Source organism: Spermophilus citellus (assembly GCF_964194105.1).
Source record: "Spermophilus citellus genome assembly, chromosome: 11".
Taxonomy (NCBI): domain Eukaryota; kingdom Metazoa; phylum Chordata; class Mammalia; order Rodentia; family Sciuridae; genus Spermophilus; species Spermophilus citellus.
In genome coordinates this window covers 41,123,453-41,136,840 of record NC_138192.1, presented here as the reverse complement: position 1 = coordinate 41,136,840, position 13,388 = coordinate 41,123,453, and the positions used below count along the sequence as shown (strand labels likewise).

Here is a 13,388-nt window from a genome sequence, read left to right as displayed (position 1 = left end):
CAGCAACACTGGCAAGTTATAAATCCCACTGGACAAGTAGTATGGTCTATTTCACATACAGCCCCCTTATGGACTTGGTGGCCATCTCTCCATCCGGACATTTGTCAACTGGCCATAAGCCTCTCTGACTGCGACCCCCCTGACATAGAGGACCCCACACAGATCCAGTTCAACCCCAAACCAGGGCAACATTATAGGAGAAATCAATGTCATGCAGGGCTTTCTAGTCCCTGAGAAAGGAACATGGTGGGCGTGTGACTCAGGATTAACTCCTTGCATTTCAGTTCAGGTGTTTGACAGCTCTGCAAACTATTGTGTAATGGTACAAATACTCCCCAGGGTGCTTTTTCATGATGCAGAATCATTTGAAGGTTTAGTAGGGGGACAAATAACCCCTTTCTGCCGGGAACCAGTGTCCCTCACTCTAGCCATACTATTGGGGATAGGAGCTGCTGCAGGAGTGGGTACAGGAGCAGCTGCTATGATCTGGGGGACGCAACAAATGGCCCAATTAGAAACAGCAATAGATCAGGACTTGAAGACATTAGAGACCTCCTCTTCATGAGGAAGGGGGGCCTCTGTGCTGCACTGAGAGAAGCTGCACTGAGAGAAGAATGTTGTTTTTATGCTGACCATACTGGAGTTGTAAAAGAATTCATGAGTAAACTAAGAAAACGCCTTGAAGAGCGCCAGAGAGAAAGGGAAACTCAACAAGGGTGGTTTGAGTCTTGGTTCGCCCAGTCCCCCTGGTTAACTATCCTACTATCAGCCCTAGCTGGACCCTTGATCATTCTTTTTTTTTTTTTTTTTTAATATCTATCTATTTATTTATTTATTTAGTTAGTTAGTTTTCGGCGGACACAACATCTTTGTTGGTATGTGGTGCTGAGGATCGAACCCGGGCCGCACGCATGCCAGGCGAGCGCGCTACCGCTTGAGCCATATCCCCAGCCCCTTGATCATTCTTATGCTATTACTAACTGTGGGACCCTGTATACTTAACCGTATAGTTTCTTTCCTCCAGGCTCAGATTGGACAGGTGAAACTCATGGTTATCAGACAGCAGTATGCTTCACTGGCAGAAACGGAAAGTGAGACCCCTCAATAATTATGATCTATTACTTTTAAGATTAAAAGTAGTCAGAAAAAGGAGTGGGGAATGAAAGGGTAAAGTTTCTAAGCTGCAAAGCCTGAATTAAAATGTAAAAGACTGGGCATCCTAAAGTTCCTCTGCTACACCCAGAACCTGAAATTCCTGAGGTAGTTAAGACAACGCCCTACTGGCCATTTAGCCCAGGGCCCTGTGCAGTTTGTCACGTAAGCATACAGGGCCCGAACCAATCAGTTTGAATGTGTACCCCGGTTAGGAGTGACCAATCACCCCCGCCTGACCTGTTCCCACCAATGAATGTGCTAATCATGTTTGAGAGTTGTTATTCAATTTTCCTGCGCCTCATGCTGATTTGTTCTGATGTATTCAAAGCCCCCGCCCTCCCCAAAAAGTGTACTTAAGCACTGCTTAGCCTCTGCTCTGGGCTCTGGGCTGCTCTCACTTCTTGAGTGAGCCTAGAGCCTCAGCGCGCTGAATTGGATCTTCAAGAATCCCCTTCTGCATTTGCATAAGTCAGTCTCTTGGTGGTCTCTTTCTCTGACTTTTCGCCGGACCCTTACAGTGCCTCTCTACATCGTGTACAGCTAGAGACTTGAAATATTGGGCTCCACTTATGTACAATGAATTGAAATGCATTCTGCTGTCATGTACAACTAAGACAAGAAAAAAAAAAAAGACTGGGGGAAGTCCAGAGTATTAGTGCACACCTGTAATCCCAGAAACTCTGGAGGAGGATAGAGAATTCAAAGCCAGCCTCAGCAATTTAGCCAGTCCCTGTCTCTGAATAAAATATAAAAAGGGCTGAGGATGTGGCTCAGTGGTTAAGTGCCCCTGGGTTCAATCCTTAGTAAGTTAAAAAAAAAAAGTCTGGGGGAGGTTTTGACATACCAAGCCCCCATCTTCCAGGTGCTTATTTGTTAGGTTGTTTTTGGTTTTCAGTTGTCCCCCCCACCATTGTCTTTCCCCTGCTCACTCATTTCATTATATACTTATCACCTCTTCTTCACACTCAGTCCACCACTAAGTGCTGTTTGTTCTACCTCCAAACACAGCTCACCATCCCTATTCTATTATTCTTGCCTGAGTCACCATCAATTCTTGCCTAGTTTCCCTACCTTAATTCTTGACCTCCTTTAAATAATTTTCTATGTAGTTAATACATTTTTATTAAACATAAGTCAGAACATGTCACAGACCTATTAAAAAATTTCCAACAGCTTTCTGTGAAACAATGTAAACATGTAAACTCTTGACATCATCTGCTAAACTGGCCAAATTTTTGGCTTCATCTCCTACCTCTCTCTCCCTTGCTCACAAACTCCAACCAGAAGTTCTTCCCTGCCTCAGTGCCTTGGTACTTTTTGCCTAGAAGGAAGGCTTCTCCCCTTCTAGCACTGGAGTCTCAGTTCAAAGTCCTCTTTATTATTATTATATTTAAATTTTTATTTTAATCAAACCCTTGTGTGGAAGGCTCACTTCAATAGATTGCAGCCAGGGAGCTGCTCTGCTACATACAATCCCCCTTAAACCCAGAAGCATGTTCCCTTTAGGGCCACCACAAACATGGGTTGCATGATGGCAAGAGGGCAACCCCCCTTTCCAGCTACACCCTAATCAAAGTCCTCTATAAAGAGGTTTTCCCTGGCCCTCCAATTTATTATTTTATCTCTGATTTATTTCCCAGTCCCTATCACATTTCCCTGTTTTAATTTTTTTAGTGTTTACCAATAAGTGAAAATTTCCTTCTTCCTTCATTCTGTTCATTCACTGTTTTTCCTCCCTCCTACATTTATTTATGTTTCTCACCCTCAAGACTGTAACCTTCGTTAGAGAAAGAATTTTATCCTTTCTGTTTGAATTTTATCCTTTCTGTTTAATTCCATATCCCCAGTGAAGGATATAAAAAATAACCCCCCCCAAAAAGGGGAATAACCTCCAAGGAGAAAAAAGGACAATGTGTGTGTAGAGGGGAGGCAAACAATGGACTTTGGGCTCTGGACTTTCAAACTTTCCCAGGAAAAATGGGTTTAGAACTTTTGCAACTGTTTCCCCTGATTTGAGCTTTGAACTTGCACAACTGTTTTCCACTGACTACCCAACAGATACATTTTGCCATTATTTAAGTCTCACTTGTTATGATTCCAATCTCACTTAAACCCTATAAAAATCAGACCCTAGTTGTAATCAATCGTCATTTTCTCCCCTGAAAATGTGCCATTCTGCTACTTAATATAAGAAGCTTGCTGATCTATAGAGGTCTGTTCCCGGTTTTGGTTATTTCTTCTACCCAGTGCCTGTAGCATTCCTACAGTCCTGACACATTAGAAAATACTCTTGTGAATATGAATGGACCCATTCACTATATCATATGTGATACCGAATAAAGTTACTGAGTCCCTTTTTTTAAAAATTTATTTTATTTTATTTTTTTATTAGCTACACATGACATTACAATGATCTTGGCAATTCATACATTTGAATCATTGGGGTATAATTTCTCATTTTTCGGTTTGTACAGATTGCAGAATCACACTGGCCATAGAGTCATCTTACTGAGTCCCTTTTTATAAAACAGTCACTAAGTACTATATTCAAGTGGTTGAAATATGAAATCTTTGAAAAGGAATAGACATTTCTCTCAAAGATTTGGGGATGAAAAAAACAATAACATGCTTCATGCTGTTACTATTACACAGCATGGGCCTTCTGGGAAATTGAGGCAGCACGAACCTCCCCCCCACCCATACTTTTGGGGAGGCCAGAAAGATTTCAGATATGTTGCTCAGGAAAGGGGAAAGGGACACTCTGAAGGTAGGAAAAGGGTTCTCTCAGAGAAGAAAGGGATATCAAGCCTCTTCAGCCCTCCTGTTTTACTGGAAGTCCTAGGGGCAGTTTCCAGAGTTCTGTCTAAGTCCACCTTCTGACTTTTGACTGACAGCACAGGAACTTCATGGACCACCTTCAAGAAAGGTATGGTATTCAGAGTTGAAGTGTTTTAGGAAATTCCCCTAGGAATTGTTTTTGTCCCAATTACTTGTCCCCTTCGTGGGTTTGTTATTGATCCAGTTTTTGCCTCAATTTCCTGCCTTCTTAATCAGTTTATTAGCACTTGAATAGCCCCCGTCAAGCTTTCTTTTTTTTTTTTTTTTTTTTTTTTTGAGGGTCTTCTTAAATGTTTTAGTTGTGGTAGAAGGCAATGGGGTTGTGATAGGGTCCAGATACCTGGGAGGGAGTGACTTGGACATGAAACAAGTTTTACTTAAAGGAATGTAACTTTGGCAGGGGGAGTTTTAACACACCAAGTCCATCTTCCAGGTGCTTATCTGTCAGATAAAGGTCCCTGTGGCTTTTAGTCATCCTTCATTGTCTTTTCCCCTGCTTATCCATATGACTGACTAGCTGTCTAACATTACCTTGTTTAACCTTATTTTTCTTTTTAGGCAGATTGAAGTAATAAGCAGAGTGGTTGCTGGGCAAAATCCTAGAAAGCTACAGGAGGTTGGAGGAGAGAGAGGGAGAGGGAGATGGATGAACTATATAAAGTAAAAATAATGGAATGGGAAGTTTAGTAAGAATTAGATCTCTTCTTCACCCTTAAGATTGGTCAACACAAATTATATGGCAATACTTTTGATTTTCTGTACTAAGGAAAGGGAAAGGAAGTATGAATGAACCCAAAGCAAAAAGATCATTTGGAAAAATTTCATTGATTTGATTTTGAAATTCAGCCAGATTTATATGAACCACAGTTGTTCATCACCCTTACCAGGATCTTTGCAACAGCCCAGGTGGGACAATAAATAGAATGAGTAGAACAAGGATACCCTGGTATTGGCCAGCTCACTCTTCATGGCTATCTTTATACATTTTGATCAGTATTTTAAGTTAAAAATTAGCCAAGTATGGTGGATTCCAGCTACATGGGAGGCTGGGGCAGGAGAATTTCAACTTCAAGGTGAACCTGGCAATTTAGCAAGACCCTGTATCAAAATGAAATAAAAATGTAGAAGTGTAGCTCCATGATAGAGTGAGTGCTTGCCTAGCATGTGTGGGGTCCTGACTTCAATTCCCAGTCCTTGGGACAGGGGTATTAAAAGAACTTCTGGTAAATTTATAGACTGGAACTTTTCTCCAGAACAGATAAGTTTCATCTGGTCTGGAACCACATCTATGTTCCTGCAGTTTGCTTTTCTACCTGTTTCCTATCCTGTAACCCTAAAATAAGCCTTATCCATCCTGCTACATTCAATCTAAATTCCAACTTCTATGAAGATTTACCTAACCATTTAAGACCAAAATGAATTATTTTTACTGACATCTTTTTGACCTTCATGTTTCATTGCTCAATAATTATTCCATGAACATATACTTTGCTTCTTTAATTGGGCTGTAAACTCTTTGATGGCTTGAATATCCTGTATGAACATCAGTTATTTTGTGGGGGCTAAAGCATTCCCAGCCAAATTATGGGCTAGTGAAAAGTGTTAAAAAGTGAATAAAACAGGTTATTTGGGCCCAATTTACATATCCTTGATCAAAATGAAGACCCCACCTGAGCCCTCTAAAATAAATCTGGTGTTAGTCTTTCTCTGTATAAATAATTAATGACGTTTATTTTTGATCTCTTCCAAATTAATTAAAAAGGCATTGGAGGGCTGGGGATATAACTTAGTTGGCAGAGTGCTTGCCTTGCTTGCACAAGGCCCCGAGTTCAATCCCCAGCATCACAAAAAAGAAAAAAAAAGGCATTGGAAAAATAACTTCTGATTTTCATGTGAGATAATGTACTGCTTTTCAGAATGAAAGCACTTGTGAATCATTTTTGTTATGAATAATTTAGAGTATTTGGGATATTCTATTTCTAGGTTAAATAATTCAAAATAGGATTTTAGTAATGCATATGTGATACATATTTGTGGGGCTGGGGATGTGGCTCAAGCGGTAGCGCGCTCGCCTGGTATGCGTGCAGCCCGGGTTCAATCCTCAGCACCACATACAGACAAAGATGCTGTGTCTGCCAAATACTGAAAAATAAATATTAAAGTTCTCTCTCTCTCTCCCTCTTTCTCACTCTCACTCTTTCTTTAAAAAAAAAAAAACAAATGTGAAATATCTTCTTGAAAGTTTGTTTTTGTAGTGAATTCAGTCATTCAAATTGTTTTCTCTCAAGATCCAAAAATGCCAGGGCATTACCAGCTTTGAGTTTATCCTAAAAAAAGAAGAGAATATATTAAAGCATTATTGGTTGTTTTAAAAGTATTTTATTAAATGTCCTCATTGGGTTTTTAAATTATCAGCTCTCTCATGAGAAGAAGATCACCATTAAACAGGGACGAGAGTAGGGAGGGAAAGGGAGAGAGAAGGGAAACTGCAAGGTAAAGGAAGGAGACCTTCATTGTTATACAAAATTACATATAAGAGGAAGTGAGGGGAAAAGGGGAAAAAAAACAAGAGAGAGAAATGAATTACAGTAGATGGGGTAGAAAGAGAAGATGGGAGGGGAGGGGAGGGGAGGGGGGGATAGTAGAGGATAGGAAAGGCAGCAGAATACAACATACACTAGTATGGCAGTATGTAAAAAAGTGGATGTGTAATCCATGTGAATCTGCAATATGTATACGGGGTAAAAATGGGAGTTCATAATCCGCGTGAATCAAATGTATGAAATATGATATGTCAAGAGCTTTGTAATGTTTTGAACAACTAATAATAAAAAAAAATTTAAAAAATTATCAGCTCTCCAGTAGGATAGAAAATTATTTGCAGGTTATATAGTGAGTCTCTTACCAAAATCCTTTGACCCATGTTTTGCCCCACTATGTGAAATCTGAATCTGAAACTTAATGGATAAAGAAAATGTGAAATACACACACACATACACAAATGGAATATTACTCAGCCAAAAAGAAGAATGAAATTATTGCATTTGGAGGGAGGATGCGAATAGGAAAGGCAGTAGAATGAATTGGATATACCTTTCCTATGTTTATATATAAATACACGACCAATGTAACTCCACATCATGTACAACCTCAAGAATGAGAAGTTATACTTCATGTATGTATAATATGTCAAAATACACTCTACTGTCATGTATATCTAAAAAGAACAAATTAAAATTAAAAATAAATCTGAAACTTGACTGTAGGAGTAGAGGAAAAGAATTATAAGGGGGAAAGCCTTTTTAGGGGAGTGCCCCTCTTTGGAAATCCTTATTGGATCTCCAATAGGTTTGAAGGATTATTTTGAGGCAAATGCAGAGAAAATGTACAATTTAGGTCTATGGGACAAGAGGGCTCGAAAAATAGTGTTGAGAAGTAAACTAGCCATTCCCTGGCTTCTATATATTGTCCTTTTATATTGCCCTAAATAAAAGGTAGGGTCTAGCCAGGTGAGGTGGTGCAGTCCTGTAATCCCAGTGGCTCAGGAGGCTAAGGCAGGAGGGTCACGAGTTCAAAGCCAGCCTCAGCAAAAGTGAGGTGCTAAGCAACTCAGTGAGGTCCTGTCTCTAAATAAAATACAAAATAGGGCTGGAGATGTGGCTTAGTGGTCAAGTGCCCCTGAGTTCAATCCCCAGTAACCCCCCCCTTCCCCCCCCCGCCCCCGAAAAAAGTGAGGTCTTTCAGAACAAGAGAAGTTATTTTTTTTTTCAAAATTTTTTTTTTTTTTTTTAGTTTTAGGTGGACACAATATCTTTTTTATGTGATGCTGAGGATCGAGCTCAGTGCCTCATATGTGCTAGGTGAGCCTTCTACCACTTGAGCCACAACCCCAGCCTGCAACAAGGTAAGTTATATAGATGAAGGATCTCAGATTGAAGTACAAATCTGTACATTTTATAAATTTCCTATGAAGAAAAGATTCTATCATTTTTTCCTCCACCTCCTTCCTGGCCACAGACTATCAACTCTGTAGAAAGAAATGATTGAAGGACAGCTTACTTTGTGATACCCTAATTGATTTGTATCTAGTTTGCAAAGAACAGGCATGTAGCTGAGGGTAGAGAGGGTAGAAGGAAACATGTATGACAGTTGTGTAACATCCATACCACTAATATATGGATGTCACACAGCTTTCCATATCATGATTACCTTGGGGCTCTTGAATAGCATTAATTAGTGGGTGATTTAGTATAAGGACCTCTTACTCAGAGTTCTTCATTGATGCACACTTGGACTATCTTCCTTAAAGCTACATTTTAGAAGTGACTTGCTACTTAGAGAAACCATCTCTTTATCTTTTAAAATATGCTAGTTCAAAGTATGCTTCAAAAGTGTTACCCTTTTGTGTATTCTTTTTTTTTAAATTTTTAAATATTTATTCTTTTTAGTTTTTTCGGCAGACACAACATCTTTGTTTGTATGTGGTGCTGAGGATCGAACCCGGGCCGCACACATGCCAGGCGAGCTCGCTACCGCTTGAGCCACATCCCCAGCCCCCTTTTGTGTATTCTTGAGTCAAAGGATTTGGGGTTACCTCTATATGCTATATTCCAAGTTATATCACTTTTGGCAAATCACTGAACAACTAAATTTTGTTTTCCTCTTCCATATCTTCTTGGTGGTACACATCTGCCTGTATACCTCTTAGTGTTGTTGAACTCATCAAATGAATTTATTTATTACACTTTAAATTTGCCTTAAACTTAAGAGTATTTACCTGCTTGTGGTTAAAAAAATCAAAAGATATAAAGTGAAAACATTTTTCCACTACTGTCACTTTACTACCACTTTTTCTTCCAAGAATTATCAGTTTCTTATTTATTCTATCAGAATATTTTATGCATATTCAAGCAAATACTTTTACTTAGGTATATAGGTATTCTTTTTCATTAAATGGACAGTATAGTATCTACAAGTGGAAATATATAAATCATTTTGCATCTTGCTTTTTAAAATAATATGTTCAATATTGATTTCTAATATTTTTATGGCTGTATAGATTTTATTGTATATATTACTTATTTAACCATTCCCCTAAAGTTTATTTTCAGTATTTTTATTACAGTGTTGCAATGAGTACCCTTAAAAAAATGTCATTGTGAATTTGTGATAGTATAAAATTTTTATGGAAGTTATTTTAAAACTTCAAAGCAATAAACACCAAATAATAAACTAAAAGAGGCATAAAATAATAATTATAATTCCATTAAAGTCTTAATCAGGATACTTGTAGTAATATGATTTCTGTATAATTTTGGTTAACATTATAAAAAGTTTTTCATTTTTAAACTGTTGTTAAAAAACCCAAAAGCTAAAAGAAAGAAAGAAAAAAAAATCTTAGCTTTCTACTAATTAGTAGTTTTGTTTTTTTTTTTTTTTTTGGTGCTGGGGATTGAACCCAGGGCCCTGTGCATGTGAGGCAAGCACTCTACCAACTGAGCTATATCCCCAACCCCTCAAGAATTTAAAAAAAATATTTTGGTTGTAGATGGACACAGTACTTTTATTTTGTTTATTTTTATGTGATGCTGAGGATCAAACCCAGTACCTCACACATGCTAAGCAAGTGCTCCACCACTGAGCCACAATTGCAGCCCCAACAATTCAAGGTTTTACTACCTCAAGGTAAATGCCAAAGGGGATAATACATCTTTGTTAAACAGTCTAAGGTTTCCCAGTTAATAACTGGCAACTAGCATACATCAGAATGAATTATCCACATCTGTTAATGTGCTTCAAGTCCATTCAGAAGATTTGATAAGTTATGTAAGGTAGAGAAACCTTGAGGAAACTTTTGGATTTTACATTAGAAGTCAATAAATATGCAAAAGGATTATGATTGAGACCTTTGTAAGTTTTTTAAGAGTTTATTCATCCCCTAATTTCAAATTTTGGCCATCCCTGACCCCTGGTAGTGACAGGTGGTGAAGCCCTTGGGAAGAACTTTAATTTTTAGAAGATGGAGTGGCAAGGAGATAGCAAAGAAGAGGAAATATGAGGACACTGTGTCTCATTTTAAACTCATCTTGATTCAGGAGTCTAAGGGATAGATTAGGTAGATATATTTTAGTATTATATACCCACCTTTAAACACTGAGGAGAAAAAAATCCAGTTACTTTAGGACTCTTCTTTCTCCTTGAAACCTTGACTTTAGCTGAATAACTAGAATCATTACAACTTTTGAGATTGGTAGATTTGTAACAGAAATATTAAAGAAAAATATTATTTCCCTTCTAATCCACTTAACATGCAAGTTTTATTATTATTATATGCTTATTTACAGTTTTCTTTCATGGCTTTATGAATTCAGTTGTAGTAGGCTGACTTTCAGCTTTTTTAATGTTCTTTTGCCCTTTAATATTTTAGCTAGGAGGGTGTCTCAGTGGTACAGCTCTTGCCTTACATGCATGAAGCCCTGGGTTTGACTCCCAGAACCACCAAAAGAAAAAAAATAGTTTAGCTATTTCTGAAAATAAGTAGTAGTTCTAGGAACATTAAGTTCAGTGGTTCCTCTGTTCTTTGTTATCGTGTGCCAAAGTGCTCTGAAATCAAACCCAATTGAACAGGAAAGCTCAGGACAAGGCTATGAAATGAAAGATATATACCTTTGTTTCTTCATCAAATTCTTCAATGGACTCTATTAATTTCCCAGGTTCTAGTTCACCTAGTGGAAAGGGGTAGTCAGTTCCCAAAATAACTTTATCCTGAAAAGAGAAGATGTATTTTCATTTGTAAATTTGTAAAACTTGATCAAAGATCCTCCTATAAAATATTTTGCATTTGCTTATTATAAACTCTCTTATGGTAAATTAATAAGTATCTTTCTGATCAATAGAACATGAAACTGATCTAAAATTTTAGATTTTTGTTGTTCAAATTTTCTTTTAACATTTTTCCAGCAGGTGTCGCTGTTAGATCTCTTAAAGTTGCAAATCAACCTCATCCTCCTTTTTTTAAATTAATTGAAATGCAGAGCACTGAAATTTAAGACATTTATATAATAAAATTTATATAATAAAATAGACACATATTTGGATAAAATTAAGGATTATATCTTTCTTTGAATGATACATTGCAATCTATCCCACAATTACTGAAAGCATACTAGAGTTGAAAAGCAAAAATGAAAAATAACTATATAAAAAGATTCTAAAAGTATGTGATCCCACTTGTCTAATAGCACTTGTTAGACAAGTGGGATCACATACAACTTAAAAAATTCTGCTCATCAAGGAAAAAATAATCAACAGAATGAAGAGGGAACCTATAGAACCGGAGAAAATACTTGCAAATTATACATCTGACAAAAAGTTAATATCCAGAATATACATAAAACTCTATAACTCAGTTGCAAAAAAGTATAATTGTACATTTTTATATTTTTATGTATCAATTAAAAATGAATTTAAATTTTAAATATTTTAATGTGTCTACCATAGTAATGTCTATTTCCAATTCTAGATGTTAAGTAGCAACTCTGATTGGATTTGAATAACATTTTGCCACTGTTAATTGGAAATTGTATCTTGAATTAAATAGGTAGTTCCACAAATTCTAATTTCTGAGGCACAGAAGTTCTGGTATTCTATTGCATAGTAGGATGACTGAAGAACATGGTAAAGGACTATATATTTCAATAAGCTTAGGGAAAGAATTTTGAATGTTTTCACCACAAAGAAATGTTAAATGTTTGAGAAGATACATTAACCTAAACCTGTTTTTTCTTTTGCTCCAGCACAACCCTGGAATTATGTTGGACTCATCCTGCTTCTTCGCTCCTGGCGTCTGATGAGTTACTAAGCTCTTGGGATCCTACTATGATATCATTTCTTGCTTCCATCACCTTCTCTCCACTTCCCCAATTCCTCTATTAACTCAGAGTCAGACCCTTACCATCTCTTAGCTTAGCCAAGTGTGACCTCTGTAGTATTGAAACACCCTACATACATTGTATTCAGAGCACTTATTATATTGCTATGAGACAATGTCTAAAAATAATAACAATATCTATCATTTATTTTATTTTTTTAAAGAGAGAGTGAGAGAATTTTAATATTTATTTTTTAGTATTTGGCGGACACAACATCTTTGTTTGAATGTGGTGCTGAGGATTGAACCCAGGCCACACACATGCCAGGTGAGCACGCTACCGCTTGAGCCACATCCCCAGCCCTATCTATCATTTATTGATTGCTTGGTATATACAAGGTGCTATTCTAAGCCCTTAGCATTTATTAACTCAATGAATCTTCACAACCTTCTTATGAGATGATTTTCATTATTTTCCTCATTCAATAGCTAGGGTAACAAAGATGATAATGAACTTTTCTAGAGTTGTGCAGTTAGGATGCAGTGCAGCCAGGTTTGTGCCTTCATCTCCACACTCAGCTAAGAACTGGGACAGAAACCATGTCCCTGGTTGTAAGCATGAAGCCTGGCATAGATTAGGTGTTTATTGAATTAAACTGGGATGCTACTATCATTTTCTAATTGATCTTATGATTTCAAACTCATTTACTTTAAGAAATATTAATCACTGGAGAGAATTGTGTTTTTGTTTGTTTGCAGTACTAGAGATTGAACGAAGGGTGCTTTACTACTGAGTGAAGAATGTAACTCTGACTCATGATTGTGATCAATTTGAGAGTTGCTTTAACGTGTGTGTACTGAAGGAATAAATGCTTGAATGTACAAAGAAGGGAAGTATAATTGTAAATAGGCCTGGAATATTAACAATATTTAAAATAATCTAAATATGAGCTTTTGTGAGGGCAAATAACACTTTGATTTCTACAAAAAAAGATTTTCCTAGGTTTTATGAATACATTCATGTGAAATAATATGGAACAACATATAATAAAGTTCAAAAGAAAGACATTATGGACTAACAAATCTATATTTAGATTTCTGTAATTATTACTATGTGAAACCAAGCAAATACACCTGCTGACAGAAGCCCTAAAAACCCTAAGTTATGCCTACTTGCATCTGTGCCAAGAGCTGATCTCGTTCTGAATTGTCTACTTGGCATTCATTGGAAGTTCATTTGTCCTCATTTCTACCTCCTCTCACTAAAGCTGTTTACAATTCCAAAACACAACATAATTTTTGAAGGTTCCATGCTTATAGTACCTTTGTCAGGTACATTGACAGGAAAGTGAAATCTACAAATTAATTTTGCTTTCCGTTCAGGAATTCCTTCCCTCCCAATATTATGGCCTTCTCAGTAATAAATACATTCTAAAAGGGGGTCTGATCTGTTTTAATGTGAAGAGAGCAAATGATTCTAAAACAGGAATGAAAATCACTCCTTTGCAATTCATCCTCCTGATTA

General features: G+C 37.1%; 1 protein-coding gene across 2 annotated transcripts in view; it reads right to left on the bottom strand.

Annotated features, from left to right (window-relative positions):
* Positions 1–6,257: 6,257 nt before the first annotated feature.
* The window catches only part of ACMSD (aminocarboxymuconate semialdehyde decarboxylase), a gene marked incomplete at both ends in the record, with an annotated part of 45,898 nt that continues 38,767 nt past the window's right edge, over positions 6,258–13,388 (bottom strand). For both annotated transcript variants that reach the window (XM_081262202.1, XM_081262203.1), the window contains 2 exons: positions 6,258–6,320; positions 10,660–10,758. In XM_081262202.1, coding sequence (XP_081118328.1) covers positions 6,258–6,320; positions 10,660–10,758 — 162 coding nt within the window. The remainder of the gene's footprint in view (positions 6,321–10,659; positions 10,759–13,388) is intronic.